Below are 19893 nucleotides of genomic sequence, written 5' to 3'. Positions count from 1 at the left end.
GATTATTTTTATTTTCTGTAGAGTTCTTTGATACTTATTGAAATTATTTTGTTTGTGTCTTAAAGCACTTTTTACACATGTATATTGCTATTCTGAATTCATCAGTATATAACTTATGTGTATATGCCATTTAAAGTAAGACTGATAGGAATAAAGTAACTTCAATTTTATATATATATTATTATATATATATAATACATATAATCCCCTAGAGATTTTGGTTCTTCAGAGTTTTTCTGTTGTGCCCTATACTGTGTGTTGAGGCTACAATTAAGTAGCTCAATTTGGTAGCATTTGTAAAATAAATACTCCAGTGTTATGTTTACCAAAACTGTTTTGAATAAGTCTTCTTTTTCTCTTTTTTAAAAATTCAGGCTCTGTTGGTTCTTCACCAGTTAGATAGCATTGATTTGTGGAATCCTGATGCTCCTGTAGAAACATTTTGGGAAATCAGGTATATGCACTGTTATTTTTTAATTCAATTTAAAATTTTATTTTGTATTTTTTGTCTTTGAATATTAACTCTGTAGTACTTAGTCTATTATAAAACTTTATTCATTTATACCTCCAGAGGTTTTATGATTTTGTATTTTATTTGACTTGAAATTATTAGATTATTTCTTGTTTTAACTGTAAGAACATTGTCACAGTAGTTTAGAAAATAAATTTTTAAAAATTGTGCTAAATTTCATTATCCAAACATAAGTACTGTTATTTGGTATGTTCTCTTCTATTTCGGACTTTTATGTGGTTACAACTGTGTTTTAAATTGATTTTTACAGTTATAAGCTTAGAGTATTAAAATTTTGTAGTGTTAATAGTTTATTTCAGTTTTCTAAACTATGATCTTTCATACATTTTCGATAATACCAGTGTTTTTGGTGGATGAATTAATACTGAATATCTGCTTAGAAGGCAAAATATATATAAATTTTATAATTTATTTCCTTGGTTATATAAATTATTACCTTTCAGTGAGCACAGAGGTAACACACTGAGGAAAATGTAAGTGTGTTAGCCTCAGGTTTTGCCATTTTCTTATCATAGAAGTAGGTACTCCAAGTCACTTGGCAGCGGAGTTAAATCCTAGACTCTGAAGCAATGCTTTTTGATAGTAATGTAATGTGAACCACATATGTAATTTAAAATTTTCTAGTTGCCACGTTCAAAAGTAAAAAGGAACAGGTAAAATTAATTTTAATAGTATATTTTTTAACCCAGTATATATATAATATTTTTCAACATGTAATTAATATAAAAGTTATTAATAAGATATTTTACATTATTTTTAATAAAGTCTTCAGAATTTATGTTTCATACTTACAGGACATCTTAATTTAGACAAGCCATATTTCAAGTGCTCAGTAGCCACATGTGGCTGGCTAGTGGCTATTGTGCTGGACAGTGCAGCTCTAGAGTAGGAATAAGGAAACTTTTTCTCTAGAGGGCCAGGTTTTAGGCTTTGTGGGCCAGGTAGTGTCTTTTATAACTATTCAGTTCGGCTGCTGGGACATGAAAGCAGCCATAGACAATATGTAAATGGATGAGTGGGGTGTGACCGTGTTCCACTAAAACTTTATTTACGAAGGCAAATGATGGACTGGATTTGGCCTGCAGGCAGTCGTTTGCAGACCCCTGCTCTAGAGCATTAGGTTCACATACAGTCTGTGCTCTGCACCTGGTCTATAATTTTTTCTTGACTCCTCCGCAAGGATGAGATGCATGGATGAAACAGCTGGGAGTTGGGAGAGTAGGGGGCTTAGAAGTACTTGCTTTTTTTTTTTTTTTTTTTTAACGTAATCCATATACTTACATCCTTTGATGATCATGCTATTAACATTTTGATAACCATTTCTCAAAACAAATCCTGGAAAGGAAAATAAGCTTCTCTAGACTTTGTCCATTATTAGAGAATGCCATTCTTATGGACTGATTTTATCTGCATTGTGTTGTTTGTTGACAATGCTGGTAACAGTGAACTTTGTTTCTGCAGCTCACAAATGCTTTTTTACATCTGCAAGAAATTAACTAGCCATCAAATGCTTAGTAGCACAGAAATTCTCAAATGGTTGCGGGAAATTTTGATCTGCAGGAATAAATTTCTTCTTAAAAATAAGGTAAGCAAAGTGACATCTTTCAAAATGGAAGAATATTTGGAATGGTAATGAGAAGAGATTAAAAGGAAGTGTTAAATTAAGTGCCAAATTAAGTCCTAATTCAGTTCCTCTCTCCTATAGTCTTCAAGGGAAATTTTGTGCAGAAGACAATGGCTGACAAATCAACTCTTTAAAAATTATTCTGAGCCTTTAGCCTTAAAGCCAGAATCCTGATAAAGTCTAGCTGAGTTAATCAGGACTCTGTGGGGCAGTCCTAGGAGAAGTGCGGGCTGCTATAACCAAAGAAGATTGAGTAACAACATAGTCTATCTCTCCTCTCAAGTTCATACGTGTAAGACTTGAATCCTATGGCTAGGCTAGCCCAGAGAATGTTATCTATCTGTATATGTAAAGAAGCTGAAGGGAGAAGATTGAGGGCCCTCAATCTAGGTTTATTTATATTTCTGCGAGAACGCTTTTACCTCTTGAAAATATCAGGAGTCTTCTTCCTTGGGGTTGAGTGAAAAGTTTTGATCCTGAACTATTGAAGTATGGTGAGAAGGTTTTGGGGGCTAGAGAAGAGCCTTAATTTTTTTTTAACATAAAGTTTCTATAATTAGTCAATTAAAAAGTTCTTCTATTACAGCAGTTTTAGGAGTACTTGATTCAGTGAATTTTTATCCATTTCTAGAATGGATAAAATCTATGAGAAATCTTTTTTTTTTTTTTTTTTTTTGCGGTACGCGGGCCTCTCACTGCTGTGGCCTCTGCCGTTGCGGAGCACAGGCTCCGGACGCGCAGGCTCAGCGGCCATGGCTCACGGGCCCAGCCGCTCCGCGGCATGTGGGATCCTCCCGGACCGGGGCGCGAACCCGTGTCCCCTGCATCGGCAGGCAGACTCTCAACCACTGCGCCACCAGGGAAGCCCTATGAGAAATCTTAAATGTATCAAACGCGTATGCTTTTCAGTGTACCATGCAGCTTGTTAAATTTTCTTTGTTTAGAAATGGGCTAATGGTAAGTTGGATTTATTTATATCTGGCTTATCTTAGTGTGTTAATACAGTGGAATTTGGCATTATTCCAAAGATAAGGAACAAGATGTTTCATGTTTCATGCCCTTGCCTATGGTATAATTCTCCAGAGTATAAGCATTAGTAATCCAGTAATGAATCTGTAGTCTTCTGGTCAGTGAAGTCACTCTTATAGATGGCTTATATACCAGTGTTAATTCTGGTCCAGAGGAACTTAATCTCAAGAGTCAACTTCCAGTTATCCAGTTATCACAGGATATAAATCTTACGGGAGGCAATCTTAGTTGTTTTTAATTGACCGAGAAGTACATTATATTTTTCATGTGGTAGCTTTATGTTGTTGATGTTTTACTTGTGTCTCTGTTAAACCTAGAAACGTTAATTTACATTTCTAGAATCTGTTGATTCTGATGATTTGAAGAGTGGAAAACTGAGAGGAGTTTCAGAGATACTGAGGAAACATTATTTGTACTATTGGGTGTCTAGTGAATGTTTTTCAATGTGAGGGGAACAGGAGATGGAAGGAGAGGTTTTCCAGGATAGTCTCAAACAGAAGGACAACTTATATTAAATATTTATTTCTCTTGGTTATCAGTACTTTGAAAGGGCTTATTTTTTCTTTCTAGCAGGCAGATAGAAGTTCCTGTCACTTTCTCTTCCTTTATGGAGTAGGATGTGATGTTTCTTCAAGTGGAAATACCAGTCAGGTGTCCATAGATCATGAAGAATTACTACGTACTTGTACTCCTGGAACCTCTCTCCGAAAGGGAAAAGGAAATTCATCCATGGTAAGGAGTTTCTTTTGTAGTTTTCTTGTATCATCATCTGTGCTCTGTATTTTTTTCTGAACGAACTTGGGTAAATTTCAACTAGGTAATATAGCATAGTGAAGAACTGCTTAGCTTGTAGTTCTATTACTGCTCTTTATGGACCCTCAGGCAAGTTCCTAACATCTCTGTGATTCAGTTCCTTGACTTTAAAATGGGGATAATAATAATTTCTGCCCCAGAATTGTGAGGATTATATGAGATTATGTGTAAACAGCACTTGATTTTTTTTGACACTTATAAGCTTTAACTGATAACTATAATTATTATAACTCTCTATCCCATAAGAAAGACCATTCATACCCCAGAAGTTTAAAAATTCTGTCAACTAAAATGAGTACAGATTTACTGGGAACAAAAGCATTTTGCTTGATGTTATCTGTAAGTGTTTTCATGACTTCTGTGTCCATAATTCCCTTTAAAAATAAATCATAATACAAGTGAAAATATCAAATGATTAGAGTTTCTTTTTCAGACCAAAGCTTTTTTTTAATCCATAATTTACAATATAATCTTCAGCTGAAGGTAAAAAAAAACACAACTACTAAGCAGTGTGGTATTTACTCTTGTCTTACCTGCAGAATTTGCATTCATTTTGTAAATGAGGATTTCTGTTTCGTGTTTTGGGAATATGTTATCCAGAGCCCAGTGTATCTTCTACAGTAGTGTTTAGTTCTTATTCATGTCCTTAGTTAAGTCAGTTTTGCAGCATGATTATTTTATTTCTTCCCTCAGAGTGGATAGAATTTCATGTTACTTCCTCTTCCTTTGTCATTTATGATTGACTGAGAAGTGTATTATATTTTTCATTGAGTAGATTTGTGTTGTGCATGTTTTATTTGTGTTCATATTAGACTTAATCGACATTTCTGGGATCTGGAAATGATTCCTGTTCTAGTTGAAATTGAACAGATAGTAGTATTATGTTGGTCCAAATAATCTGAGTTCTCATTCAGGTGAGATATTTTGAGGTTTGAAAATCCTATCATGGTTAAAGGGGAAAAGTTCTTGTGGCTTAGTGTATGCAGACATATCTGGTACACAGCTTGTTGTATTACTGGGTTTTGTAAGTAAAATTACATTAAGTTGCAAATATTTGCCTCCCACTCCTGACTCCCAGGATAGTGCAGCAGGGTACAGTGGAACCCCGCCAATATGCCGACAAGCCCAGACCAAACTAGAAGTGGCCCTGTACATGTTTCTGTGGAGCCCTGACACTGAAGCTGTTCTGGTTGCCATGTCCTGTTTTCGTCACCTCTGTGAGGAAGCGGATATCCGGTGTGGGGTGGATGAAGTGTCAGTGCACAACTTCTTGCCCAACTATAACACATTCATGGAGTTTGCCTCTGTCAGCAATATGATGTCAACAGGTAAATCATGGGTAATGTTTTTTCACTCAGTCTGCCTTGAATCACGTGACGTCTGATTGCTCCAGGAACATAAGAATGTATCTAAGATTACTACTTTGTAAGTTTACAGGGCTAATTCAGATAGCTTACCTGAAATCCTTTTCTGCACAAGGTAAGGTGAAAGTAAATAGTATTTGAAATAAGCTGTTAATTTCTCACTGAGTTTTTAATATGCCATATACATTTGTTTAAAAACTGGCAGTATAAATTGCTTTCAGTTATAGATTATATAATTTACTCTGCCTGAACTGTATGTAGTGAAGTTTTAAAAAGATTGGCACATGTTATGAGTAAGTTTAGGTGGGAGTAGCTATTTTAGGCTGTGGACATTGTGGAGTCCCAGTTAAGTGCCCCTTTCCTGTGAGGCTGGTAAAAGGAAGTGTTCAGCTTTATCATTTGAGGTATTCATTCCAATCCTCCTATTCTGCCTTTTGGGTGGGGCTTGCCAGGTTCTCCGTTGGCAAGCAGGGCTCTAAGTGCAGTAGGTTGATTTGTTGTTGTCTTTGCTTAGGAAGAGCAGCACTTCAGAAAAGAGTGATGGCATTACTACGGCGAATTGAGCATCCCACCGCAGGAAACACTGAGGTATGCCCTTGGCAACAGAAATATCCCTCTCCGGCCCCCACCCTCAGTTTTAGAAGCCTGGTGTTATGCATATGTGACCAGGAATAGCTTTTGAAGCAAATCTAAAATATGTGCATATTACAAGTAGGATATTATAATATGCACCAGGTTTGAGGCCTGCCTATTACTGATTGATTTTTAGCTCTAGGTTTAAAGTTGCTTTCAAGTGGTAATTGCCTTCATTTCAGGCTTGGGAAGATACACATGCAAAGTGGGAACAAGCTACAAAACTAATCCTCAACTACCCAAAAGCCAAAATGGAAGATGGCCAGGTGAGTTTGTGAAGTTGATTTTGTCTGTTGATTGATCTCCTAAACATATATACTTTACTTTATCTTTTGTGAGTGACCTCTTAGTATAATAAGTATGTAGATGTCTTAAGACTGATATTTAGTTGTGGTTCACCTAAACCTGCACTAATATGGTAGCCACTAGTCAAATTAAAGTTTAATTTAAAATTAAAAACAATTAAAATTCAGTTTCTCTGTCATACAGTAGCCACATGTGGAAGTTGACTGCTCTATTGGACAGCATAGATATTAAATGTTTCCATCATTGCAGAAATATTGGACAGCCCTGAGCTAGAGATGATTTATGGTAGGACCATTTCTTTCCCCTCTTTTCTTTCTCTTTCTCCATCAGAGTATTTCACAGAATTTTCAGGAAAGGAGCGACAAAGGTAGAGAAAAATAAATTAAAATTGAAACAATACATTTTACTATTTTATTAGGTATTCTAATTAAGGGTTCTGGTGGCCAGAAGACTGAACCATAGGTTAAATGAAGTTTTAAAATTTGGGCATTTCATTCATCAACTGTTATCATCTGTTACCCTGGACATTTACAATTGATATTTCTGTATGTTTGATTTGTAATGGTCATATTGTTCTCATTATTAGGTGTTCTAGAAAAACTCATTAGTCTCCCACTGTTTTTTTCTTGTCATGCTTTTTAGAACAAGAAAAAGAGTTATGTTTCTGTGAAGCAAAAATCTGTACCTAATATCATTATTGGGAGAGGGACACGTGGCTTTAAAATGAAAGCTTTTTTTTCTCTGGTAGCTGTTTTGTTGAGATATAATTCACATACCATAAAATTCACCTGTTTAAAATGTGTGATTCAGTGGTTTTTAGTATATGCAGAGTTGTGCAGCCACCACCACAATTTAATAAAAACCCACACCCGTTAGCTATCATTCCCTAACCTTCCCCCGCACCTCTGCCGCCAGCCCTCAGCCCTAGGCAACCACTAAGCTACTTTCTGTCTGAGTAGACTTGCCAATTCTGGACATTTCATATAAATGGAATCATGCAACATGTGGTCTTTAGTGACTGGTTTCTTTCACTTGGCATAATGGTTGCAAGGTTCATTCATGTAAATCAAAGCTTTTTAAAAGAAATTTGATATCCTGTGTTGATTATATTAGTCTATGATAAAAATATTTTAGTGGCTCTTTAAAAATGTGTATGATAATCTTAAGTTTGGTTTTTTTTACTTAAAAAAATTTTTTTTGCATCTTTGCATAGTTTTTTTAAATTGAAGTATACATTCAAAAATATGTGTAAATCAAAGTGACAGTGCAAAATATTAGGAGGTGAACATACCTGTGCAACCAGCACCCACATCAAGAAAGAAATCATTACCAGCATCCCAGAAGCTTTCATTGTGCCCCTTCCAGTCACTAATGACCAAGAGTAACCATTATCCTGATTGAATACAATCATTTTCTTGTTGTTAAACTTATATAAACAGAGCAATAGAAGTATACTCTAATATCTGGCTTCTTTCACTTAACATAATGTTTGTGAGATTCAGCCACACTATTTCGTGCAATTGTAGTTCATTTATTATTATCGCAATATATTATTTTGTTTAACAGTCCTCAATTTTTCTTTTCTATTCTTTTTTGGCATTGGATAGTTATACAACAACTAGTTATTTTGAATAGTGCTGCTATGAACATTCTTGAATGTGTCTTTTGCTGACCTTACAGATGTATTTCTGTAAGGCACACACTTAACAGTGGGATTGCTGGGTCACAGGGTATGCAGATGCACATATGGGGAATATAAATGGATATAATCACATTAAAAAACTGCTTGACAGTTTCACAAAAACTTTTAAAAGATAACTAACATTTTAAAGTGAACTGCCATAATATCTGTGTAAATGATCAAATATCATCCAGCCATGAAAAGCATTCCTTTTAAAGAGTATATACAAAATGAGACAATTGATCCACTAACAGGGGTCTATTATTAGTGGTTTCATATACTTGCATGAACAAGCAATTTTTCTTTTGGGATTGTTCAAATTATAACCCTTTAAAGACCAAAAGAAGGAAATAAAATATTGTACATACTTTTTCTAATTCAACTAGATAAATATTTTGAAGCACTTAAATATTCAATAAAATTAGACATTTATATCAGGCCTGGGCAGAGCTACGCTGAAAATATATGATATGATATGATGTAATATAATATATTCAGTTAATAACTGAATTCTCTATGACAGAGAATGGGACAACATTATCAAAACAGTATAAGACAAGGGAAACCTGAAATTGTACCAGTGGAACAGAATTGAAAATCAAGAAACTTGTGGTAATCATTTGAGCCCTGATAAGAAGTATATAAATATGTAGCAGAATTCAAACTAGAGAAGAAACACCAATCTAACTCTTTATGCACTATAAAAGTCAAGACACAAAAGATTCCACAGATGAAAGGACAGTGTCATAATCAAAATGTTTATATTTCAGCTTCAGTTTAACGTCACTTATTTAGCTTCTTTTATATTTACTGTGACACAGTTTAAGAACATTTAACTGTAATTTGAAACCAGAGTAATCACCACTATGTTCCCAGAGTCAAGAAGAGAATAAGTATTATTATTACTCCTTTGTTTCTGTTGGAGATGATCTAATCAAGAAAAGTGCCGAAAAGTACTGATAAAAGCAAGACAATGATAAATATTGGGTTGGCCAAAAAACTCGTTGGGTCTTAAGGACATTTTTCATTTTCACCAAGAACTTTATTGAACAACATATTCATTAACCGAACGAACTTTTTGACCAACCCAATATGAACCCTATAAGGGAAGTCTTTAAACCTAATATGAAAACCACAATTACTAAAAAATAGGTTGATAATGGTACGTTAAATGCTATGAATTCACCACACCTAGTTGATAAGAATACACAAAATGAACTTTGACTACTGCATAAAAAAATTTTTAATTCCTATTTACCTGTTGTTTCCTAAATTTTCGAGGCAACCTTCAATGAATCTCATTCAGATCTATCTGTAAACCAACATACTAAGGAACAGAGAAGTTTCTCTGCTTCATTTATTAATCCTTCAGAAAGATTAACTGTATCATCATCTTGGACTGTATCCCACAACAAGGTGTTTCCTTTCTTGCAAACAATATCCAAATTAATGTCTTTCACAGAATTACTGTTGAATTGATGTTTATGAATTATAGGTTCTTGATTAAGATGTTCATGGTAAATAGATGCTACATTGGCAAGATGTTGTTAGAGATGAGATGGTAGGTCTGCCTGTGAAATGAATCTGAACTAACTCCTCTTCACACCCAGATTCTTAACTATCAAAATCAGCCATATTTTTCTCTGATTTTGCACTGACCTGGGAGCTACTGCAACTGACATCATCTGTACTTAGCTTATCATCAGCCATATGCCCATCATGGTAGTGGTGATGATGTGGTGCTGGTGGTAGTGATGCTGAATTTAGTGATGCTAAATTGCCGACAAGCAAATAATTCATTTCCAATCGTCTCCCAAGGAAGTCCCCAGTGCGTGTAATACTGCAAGATTCCTGAGATGCTTCTGCTGTATGAGCAGCATTCATTTCCTCTGAAATATGTTCCGGGTCTTCAGCATGTGAACAGGCATCCAGCATTTGTATTTGATTATCTACTGATGGCATTGGCTCAGTGTTAGAAAACAGGTCCTTTCCTGTTCCATTGCTTGCTGATGGGCCTTGGGAATCCCCTAAGCAAATGCCTGCTTGACTTTCTAACTTTCTGTTCCAAAGATCCGTACCACAACTGCTTTTAAGAGGATTATGACCATGATCTTCATCTTCTTCAAGGGCTTCAAATCTGCAGTGTCTTCTGACTGTCCCTAATTACCAGAGCACTCAGCTGACTGGCTTGCATTACTAGAATTCACCTCATTGCTAGATCCATTACTGTTGCTTCCAGGACCACTGCTTCCATCTTCACCACTGTTGGCAGTTTTGTCAGAACTTCATTGCTTGGATTTCTTTGTGTCTGAAAGTTGCTATTGCATCTGTTTCGTTCTATGTGTAAGTTGCTCATCCATTTCAATATCACTGCCTCCATTCTGATGAGTTTCACTGTTACTGCTGCTTTGAGGTGACCAAGGTGATGGAGCTGGTCTTCTGAGCTCTTCTTCCTCTTTCTTATTTTCAATGGGAAGATTAATAAAGATGCCAAATAACTGTTTAGGTAGCTGAGCCTTAGCTGCTAATACATTATTCCATAATGCATTAATTAACATCAATGCCAAGTATAATGTCTGTTCAGTACGAACACTTGGCTGAAGAGCTGAAACCAGATTAAGAAGATGTCTAAGTGGTACTGGATCCAAATTCTTGATGAATAAAGGAAATAAATCATGCATATACCAACTACAGTGTTTTCAACTGTGCTGAAGCCCAAATGTAGTCAATATGCTAAGTACTCAGTCATCCTTCTGCTGCAAAAAAAAATTCAAAGTCACTTGACAGTGTTTGATAATCTCAGTATGAAATTCAGTCCGTATATTTGCTCTACCACATTGTTGCTTATAAGCCAGTCTGCCGGTTCTTTTGCGATGGACTTTCTATGTCTGATGCTAGTGACTCATTATTGCATATATCGTTGAAGGTGTGAAGTTGATTCATTATCTGACTAAGCCCAGGCAACCTCTTAGTCAAAATAGATCACGTAGAGGGCTTCCCTGGTGGTGCAGTGGATGAGAGTCCGCCTGCCGATGCAGGGGATGTGGGTTCGTGCCCCGATCCGGGAAGATCCCACATGCCGCAGAGCGGCTGGGCCCGTGAGCCATGGCCGCTGAGCCTGCACATCTGGAGCCTGTGCTCCGCAACGGGAGAGGCCCGCGTACCGCAAAAAAAAAAAAAAAGATCACGTAAAGTACTTAAATGCAAGATCTAGGCTTACTTTATCAAAGCATAGCGTTGTATCCAATGGTTCTTTCACTGTGCTACACATTAAGTCATCCATATTGTGAGCCCCACTCAGTCTTAACTCCCGATCAGGGAAATTGCATAAATACCTGATAATGTAGGTCCTAAAAGAGATAATGTGCTACATGACAGCAGAGATATGTAGCCATATTCTAATACTAGATACAACTATAGTAAATCCATGTGCTGTAAGAAATGGCAAAGTTTTAAGAGTCCCATCTTCAAAGCAGTCATTCATGAGAGGTCATTTTCCCCATGAAACAGACATACCTGATGAAACAAATGCAGTGGCAGTTCTACGTCATCCATGTCACAGATTGTCCCTAATATGTTGCTTTCTTAGGTTGATGTATCCTCTATAGTAAGGTGAGTATTATGCTTGCAAGCAGTTGGGAAATTGAATCTGAAAAATTTTTGCTGCACATAGTAAGTTTTTCTTTCTCATCTCTATTCTGTAAACTAAAAGGACCAGAACTCCTGGAAGATTCCTCCTCTGTCAGGTTACAAATTCTTGTAGAGTATTATTCTTTTCTATTGATTTTTTATCTTTCTGTACTCCTTCATTACACTCTTTTCTATGTTCAGTGGTTCTTCCACTTGGTTACTCTCATCTTGCCATGTGGGAATCTGTAAGATCTTCTGTAAGGGCTTATGGAAAAATCCGAGTGAACTTTTTGGCTAACCCAATATGTTAATAGCAGTACAATGTTTACAAAGCTGATCCCAGAGCACTTGAACTTCAGCAATCACTAAGTTATTAAGTGCACACACTGCTTGGTTAAAAATCTCCAAATGCTTATATTCCTTGAAGCAGCACAGATAATGGCCTCTGTGTCCAGCAATTGATATAAGCAAATGTTTTGAAAGTATGTTCCTTCCTGAACTGCAGTCCATCACCACCTTCTGTATCTGATACTGGATATACGTGTATCACTACCTTCAATTCTGTAACTTAAGACTCATCCATCCTCAAGCAGTAAGGTACCTTGATGTGACTAGAAATTACAGAGTGAAGACTTAGATTTTTTAAATGTAAAAAATGTTCTTTTGTCATGGATGAAATGTTGGATAAAAAGTAATTTGTCAAATCTCTCAACCAATTTAGGTTGAATTCATGCTTTCCATAAAAATTTTGTGTTTAGGCTGCTGAAAGCCTTCACAAGACCATCGTTAAGAGGCGAATGTCTCATGTGAGTGGAGGAGGATCCATAGATTTGTCTGACACAGACTCCCTACAAGAATGGATCAACATGACTGGCTTCCTTTGTGCCCTTGGGGGAGTATGCCTGCAGCAGAGAAGCAATTCTGGCCTGGCAACCTATAGCCCACCCATGGGCCCAGTCAGTGAACGCAAGGGTTCCATGATTTCAGTGATGTCCTCAGAGGGAAATGCAGATACACCTGTCAGCAAATTTATGGATCGGCTGCTATCCTTAATGGTCTGTAACCATGAGAAAGTGGGACTTCAGATACGGACCAATGTTAAGGATCTGGTGGGTCTAGAATTGAGTCCTGCTCTTTATCCAATGCTCTTTAACAAACTGAAGAATACCATCAGCAAGTTTTTTGACTCCCAAGGGCAGGTAAAGTGTTCTCTGTTTTATTTTTCACCCTTCCCTGTGAATAGAGTGACTCATTTGAAATAATGAAGCCTTTTCCTTTTAGATTATTTAATTTCGATACTGGCATGAACTTTCACTTAAAATTTTAAAAAAATAGGTGAAAACATGGCAAAAAGAAGAATCGTCTAATGTAGGAATCAATTTGCTTTTTAGGGACTCCAGTGCATGGGCGTGCCTGGGGTTAACAATGTCTTGGGTATGGATATGAGTGTCTGTGCGTATCTATGTGCACATTTGGATATGTGCCCATGGTTGAATTTCTGCATGTGTATGACATTTAGATCAGGCAGCTTCATCTCTCTGTGGTCTGTCTGCTGTGCATTGGTTCCCAAATCAATTCCCAGTGTTTTGTTCTTCATATAGGTTTTATTGACTGACACCAATACTCAGTTCGTGGAGCAAACCATAGCTATAATGAAGAACTTACTAGATAATCATACTGAAGGCAGCTCTGAACATCTGGGGCAAGCTAGCATTGAAACAATGATGTTAAATCTGGTCAGGTAAGCATTCTACTGAAGTGTAGCAGACACACGTGGGTATCAGTAGTTAGTAGTGAAATAATTTGCCATCCTTTTCTCTGTTGCACCCAAATTAGGGTGTAATAATAAGGTAATTAGAAGTTATATATGTTCTCATATAAACAAAATGAAAATCTTATAGTTCTTATGGCTACAGTTAATCATTTTCCTTAGAGATGAAAGCATTTAGAAAATCTTCTCTTATGTTTATATCGGATCATTTTTTTTTTTAATGCTTCTGTGTCTAGATATGTTCGTGTGCTTGGGAATATGGTCCATGCAATTCAAATAAAAACGAAACTGTGTCAGTTAGTGGAGGTAATGATGGCAAGGAGAGATGACCTCTCATTTTGTCAAGAGATGAAATTTAGGTGAGTTCTCAAAAGAGCAAAGGTAAGGCTTGTAAATCTTATTATGTTCAGTGAAGTACAGAAAAATAGTGTGCACCTGGTTATCATGGGAACGGGGAAGGTGAAAAAGGAGCCTTTTATGTGTGTGGGTTTTTTTTTTTCTCTTCATATCTTTTCAAATTTCCCAAACCTTTGTGCCCATGACAGTGCTCCCTTTTTCTAAAATTATACTACACTTGAGCCAAGAATTTGATTCTGTATCCAAATGGATACCATAGCTAAGGGCTGATGTGGTAGATCAGTACCCAGGTTGCTCGTGTTTGTGCCCTTCTCACTGTTAGATTTGTAATAGCAGTATCTCTTTTATGAAATTGTCATGTTGCTTGGGTGATTTGGAAAATTACTTGAACTATTAAAAATTCTTATATGACTAAAAGTGTATGTGTGGCTTTAAAAAAGCTGTGTCCTCTTTTCTTTTTCTCTGCCATTCTATAGGAATAAGATGGTAGAATACCTGACAGATTGGGTTATGGGAACGTCAAACCAAGCAGCAGATGATGATGTAAAATGTCTTACAAGGTAAAAAAAAAAAAAAGACCTTTAACGTAAAGTATCAGCAGGTTTACTCTGGGTGCTACTTACTACTTCATGAGAGTTTGTATACATACATTTTATGTATTATGTATTGAAATTGTTTTTTGGGATATCAAGCTTTTGCATTTGAATTATATAAAGATACTAATCTTTATTATTTCTTTTTCTTTTTAACTAAAAGACTTTCAGTAAAAATAAATGTGAGAGAGTGTTATGTTTGGAAAGCTTGTGTTGTCTGTTTAGGGAGGATAGTCTGCAGTTGGAAAATAAGGTATATAAAGCCTTAGATTGTTTTTAATTTTTGATTGGATAAAGATATTATTTGAGGAACTTAGTCATTTTGAGTCTTTCTAGAATGTAATTGCTTAAGTTTGCTGTAATGATAAACGCTTACTGCAATGTATCAGAAATATTTAAGCATTATGTATTACACAAAAACCATTCACATATATTTCTTTGGCCAGCCTTGGTTCCATAGTTTGTGCTTTTAATTTAAGGTAGTCATTTTGCCAAGATTACTTTGTAGAAAGTTATTATCACCCTCTCCCCAACTGGGCTCTGCATATTAACTCAAATTATTTAGGTTTTCATAGTAATTTGTTTAATGAAATAGGTAGTTATTAAAGTTTGTATCTGTTAGGAAGAAGTTTATTTGAGGGGAAGGTGGAGTGGAAGAACCTGAAAGATTTGTGGTCTTTAAACTTTTTTTTTCTTCAGAGATTTGGATCAGGCAAGCATGGAAGCAGTAGTTTCACTCCTGGCTGGTCTTCCGCTGCAGCCTGAGGAAGGAGATGGTGTGGAATTGATGGAAGCCAAATCACAGTTATTTCTTAAGTAAATTTCAGTCACCAAAAATACAAAGCAAAAAACAAAGCCCCACACACAACAAAACAAAGTGTAACCAAAGTAGCATATGATTATATTTAGAAAATGGACCTCAGTTGCTTTGTTATTATGGCCATCAGCCGCTGTCTCACAAAATATAACATGTGCTTGAAGCAATATTATCCATGCTAGGGCTTGTATAGGAAGCCCTATACCAGAGCCACTCATGTGATGCACATGTGTTTTGTGGTTTATTTTTTTTTACTTTCTACTGAACACTCTGTATTTTTCTTTCACTCTCTCTCTCTCTCTCTCTCTCTCTCACACACACACACACACACACACATACTGTATTTTATTTTTACAAGAGATAAATAAACTGACACCAAGCATTGGAAATGGATGACCACAACAAAAAAAACAATGATTGCAATTACCAAACATGAAACACACTCATACTATGTCATAATATTGACATTCAGTCCAGTAATCCAGTGTTTTGTGGTTTTTAAAGAAAATAATTTGATTGGTGAATTTTAAAATTTTTATTTATTTATTTTTGGCTGCATTGGGTGTTCGTTGCTGGGCATGGGCTTTTTCTCATTGTGGCGAGCGGGGGCTTCTCTTGTTGCGGAGCACGGGCTCTAGGCATGCGGGCTTCAGTAGTTGTGGCACGTGGGCTCAGTAGTTGTGGCTTGCAGGCTCTAGACTGCAGGCTCAGTAGTTGTGGTGCACAGGCTTAGTTGCTCTGTGGTATGTGGGATCTTCCCAGACCAGGGCTCGAACCTGTGTCCCCTGCATTGGCAGGCAGATTCTTAACCACAGCGCCACCAGGGATGTCCGATTGGTGAATTTTTATTGGTAGTAAAACCCAGATCACCTCCTTAAGTCATTTAAAACGTCATTGTCTAAACTGTTTGGACCACTAATTTTTATATTCTAAACATTAAAAGTGATGCATTTACCGGGAAACACTGCATGTATTTGGTGTTTATATTATGAAATATGTACTGAGCTTTGTCAGGATAAAATCATATTCAACACAAAACACTTCATAATGAGCCATGCTGGCTGATTACCCCAAGACTGGAGAGAAGCAGATACCCAGAGCCACTCATGTGATGCACATGTGATGGTTTCAGAATGTCTGATTCGCTGTCTGGTTGATGTGGCCTTCACTGGGTAAGGGTCAGTCTTTTTATTTCACAGGTATTTCACATTGTTTATGAACCTTTTGAACGACTGTAGTGAAGTTGAAGATGAAAATGCACAAACAGGTGGCAGGAAACGTGGCATGTCTCGGAGGCTGGCATCACTGAGGCACTGTACAGTCCTGGCAATGTCAAACTTACTCAATGCTAACGTGGACAGTGGCCTCATGCACTCCATAGGTGAGATAAAATGAAAGCTTCATTTAGAAATTTAAAACCTAGAGAACTGGCATGTAAGACAAGTGGAATTACTTCAGAAAGACCATGTTAGTAAATTTGCATCTGTCTGTCCATATCAGGTTTAGGTTATCACAAAGATCTCCAGACAAGAGCTACATTTATGGAAGTTCTGACAAAAATCCTTCAACAAGGCACAGAATTTGACACACTTGCAGAAACGGTGTTGGCAGATCGTTTTGAGAGACTGGTAGAGTTGGTCACAATGATGGGTGATCAAGGAGAGCTCCCAATAGCTATGGCTCTGGCCAATGTGGTCCCTTGTTCTCAGTGGGTAAGTTCATTGAGTAAGAGCAGAAGAACAGTGCCTGGCACATAGCAGATGCTTCAAAATTCATTCATTCAATGAATTTTTTTTTAATTGAAGTATAGTTGATTTACAGTGTTTCAGGTGTACAGCAAAGTGATTGAGTCATATATATATATTCTTTTTCAGATTCTTTTCCATTATAGGTTATTACAAGATACTGGATATAGTTCCCTGTGCTATACAGTAGGTCCTTGTTTATTTTCTATATAGTAGTGTATATCAATGAATTGAATTAATTGCTAAAACTTTTAGAGCTGGAAGAAACTTCAGATATTATTTGAGTGATTTTCAGCTGTGGAAAGTGGTTGGCTCTTCTAGCCCTCACTAGATTTCTTAAATATGAGGATCTTATTTCACATATTTAAAGTAAAACTCAAACTCCTCACCTGACCCACTGAAAAATTCCATTTGAACACTCATCAAAAGAAAATTAAAACCCCTGATCTGGTCTGGTGTCTTCATATATTAAATGAGATAATTAGGGTTAAATCTCATATCTAGTTGTTAGTAATGCTAGAACTAGAATTCAAGGCTTATGCCTGTTTACTATTGATATACCTCTAGTTCGCAACTCTTTTTTTCTGTAATGCGTTATACAATTTTTTAAAAATTTAACCACTGTTATTTGCATTTGAAATTGTGACATTGCTTGTTTTAAATACAGAAGACATAATATGGCTATTTGGCATCTGTTAATAAAAAATTTCCTAGAACCATATCATTTTTGGTAACATATGCTAAACATTTGAGAAAGGTTGTCCCTTTCCATGTTAAAAAGCTGTTTAGTTTATACTGTACCGAAAATGATTTCATTTCATTTCATTTTAGTAAATTATATCTAATTTATAATTATAGCTATAATTGTATCTAATTATATCTAATCTGTTGTTGCCTGTAGATGTGTTTCTGCTTAAAAGCTGTAGGATCTTATTCTTCATACTTACAGTGAAACTCAAACTCTTTACCCTGGTCTACAAGGCTCTACCCAGCCTGGGCCCTGCCTCATCTCTGACATCACCTTATGCCATTTTCCTTCTCGTTCACCAGACTGAAACCACACTGGCCATCAAACATGTTAGGCTTATTTCTACCCTTGAGCACCCTTGCTGCTGCTGCTGCCTAGAATACTTATTCCCTGGTCTCTTGTTATTCAAGTTTCAAGTCAGATATCACTTTCCTAGTGAGGTCTTTTCTGGCCATCCAATCAAAACCACACTCACAGTCATTTTTTTCCATTCCTTGTTATATTTTCTTTGCAGCAGTTATTTACTATGTGAAATTATCTTGTTTATTTGATTGCTTGGTCTCATTCCACCACAGTGTGAGCTACATGAGAGCAGACTATGTCTATGTTGTTTACTGTTGTAGTTCCAGGTCTTGAAGTACAACCTGGCATATAACAATGACTCAGTAAGTAATTGTTTAATGAATGAAGATGGAATCCTGCTTGTAGCTAGGGAGTTAGAAAAAGGAAATTGTTGAAATCCTCTTGAAGCCTAACATTAGTTCACAGATCTTCATATATTTTGAAGATGGAATTCTGAATTATCTTTTAGCACCTACCTATAATTAGTGCTAAAAATTATCAGTAATTTTTTCAATAAAATAGAATTAGTTAAGTCCAAGAGGCTTTAATCATTTTGTTTTCTTTCAGTAAATCATTTCTTATGTGTTTTATACTAAATGACTTTCTTTTACAGAAAGACTTTTATTATTAGGCCAGATCTATTCGAACTGTATCTAAACAAAATACAAGATAACTTTAAAAATTTTAGTTCTATTTTGTAAATTTAAATTCTGGTGCTTATATGAAAATTCAACTATCATTTATAAAGCCAGACACTTTTTAAAAATGCAAAAATACAAAACAACACTACTCTACACAGATTTTTGTTGTTGTTGTTTTGGAAAATACAATTATTTTTATAAAAACTATTGTTTATGCTAACATATTATGGATTTATGATGTTATTTTTATTATGTTATTCTTAAATAAATTAAAGTACTATAAAAAAATAAATTCTGGTGCTTAAAGTTTTCAGAATTTTGCAGGGGAGGGATTAGAGTGGAAAAAACTAGCAAAACAGTCTAAAAATAGTTTTATTTTGTAACTGAATTATCTCTCGTAATTACACTTGGCTTTAAAATGGAGGATAGAATTTTTATATCTAGTCAATTATGTATTATGTAACTGTAGGAAGTATAGCAGCGTATTGGGTCGTATTTGGCTTCAGTTATCTGTGGTTAGGATTGTTAAATTTTTTCCTTTATTCAAATAACAGATTATAATAATCCTGGGACCAGACAAGAATTAGAGGAGCTACAGGCCATGATCCTGGCTTTGTTGTCACTGATTGAAGTTTGGGCCATCTTATTATGGCTACCCCTGTTCTCTCTAAATCTCTTCCCAACATGTATGGTTAAACAGTGATTTACTATCACGTTCTTTTTTCTTGAGTGTACCAAAAGATACTTTACTGTGGGGAATTATGAGGCTTATCATTTAGGAACTAGAATTAGCCACCCATCCCCACTTTGTATGTAAATCTGGCTAATCTTTTGATTCTGAATGCACAGCCTAGGTCTTTTTCCTGACTTGCTGCAAATCCTGTAGTTTTCCCATTTTTGTTGTTTCTTGCCTAGCCGTGTTCAGCGTTCACTGAGTTTCCCTGACCATATGAGAAGAGAGTAGAGCTCTGTGGTCACCGAAGTCTTATTTGCCAGCATTGATTTTCTAAGAAAATGATCTGTGCATATCAAATTCTTTGCCATCATCTTCTATTTCTGTTTTCTTTCATTTTGTCATAGAATTTGAACTGAATCCTGGATTTTTTTTTGTCTTCTGGTAAAGCCTTGGCCTCTCTTACCTTTTATCATTTAATCCTTAGAGTTAGCAGCTACTGTAGGTGTATAGAAATAGTCATCTGTCATAGACAGATATACACAGATAAATCCCAGGGGAAAACTTCATCAGTCACCATATACCTCAGTTCAG

General features: G+C 36.0%; 1 protein-coding gene across 2 annotated transcripts in view; it reads left to right on the top strand.

Annotated features, from left to right (window-relative positions):
* NF1 (neurofibromin 1) overlaps positions 1–19893 on the top strand; it is a 250910-nt gene that overhangs the window by 112834 nt on the left and 118183 nt on the right. For both annotated transcript variants that reach the window (XM_007452391.1, XM_007452392.1), the window contains exons 15-27: positions 375–454; positions 1994–2117; positions 3756–3917; positions 5077–5326; positions 5877–5950; positions 6178–6261; positions 12371–12811; positions 13214–13353; positions 13620–13742; positions 14217–14300; positions 15033–15149; positions 16350–16531; positions 16651–16862. In XM_007452391.1, coding sequence (XP_007452453.1) covers positions 375–454; positions 1994–2117; positions 3756–3917; positions 5077–5326; positions 5877–5950; positions 6178–6261; positions 12371–12811; positions 13214–13353; positions 13620–13742; positions 14217–14300; positions 15033–15149; positions 16350–16531; positions 16651–16862 — 2073 coding nt within the window. The remainder of the gene's footprint in view (positions 1–374; positions 455–1993; positions 2118–3755; positions 3918–5076; positions 5327–5876; positions 5951–6177; positions 6262–12370; positions 12812–13213; positions 13354–13619; positions 13743–14216; positions 14301–15032; positions 15150–16349; positions 16532–16650; positions 16863–19893) is intronic.

This window comes from Lipotes vexillifer, unplaced genomic scaffold, assembly GCF_000442215.2.
Source record: "Lipotes vexillifer unplaced genomic scaffold, Lipotes_vexillifer_v1.1 scaffold216, whole genome shotgun sequence".
NCBI lineage: Eukaryota > Metazoa > Chordata > Mammalia > Artiodactyla > Lipotidae > Lipotes > Lipotes vexillifer.
The sequence above is the reverse complement of the archived record's forward strand: the minus strand, read 5'-3'. Positions and strand labels throughout refer to the sequence as shown.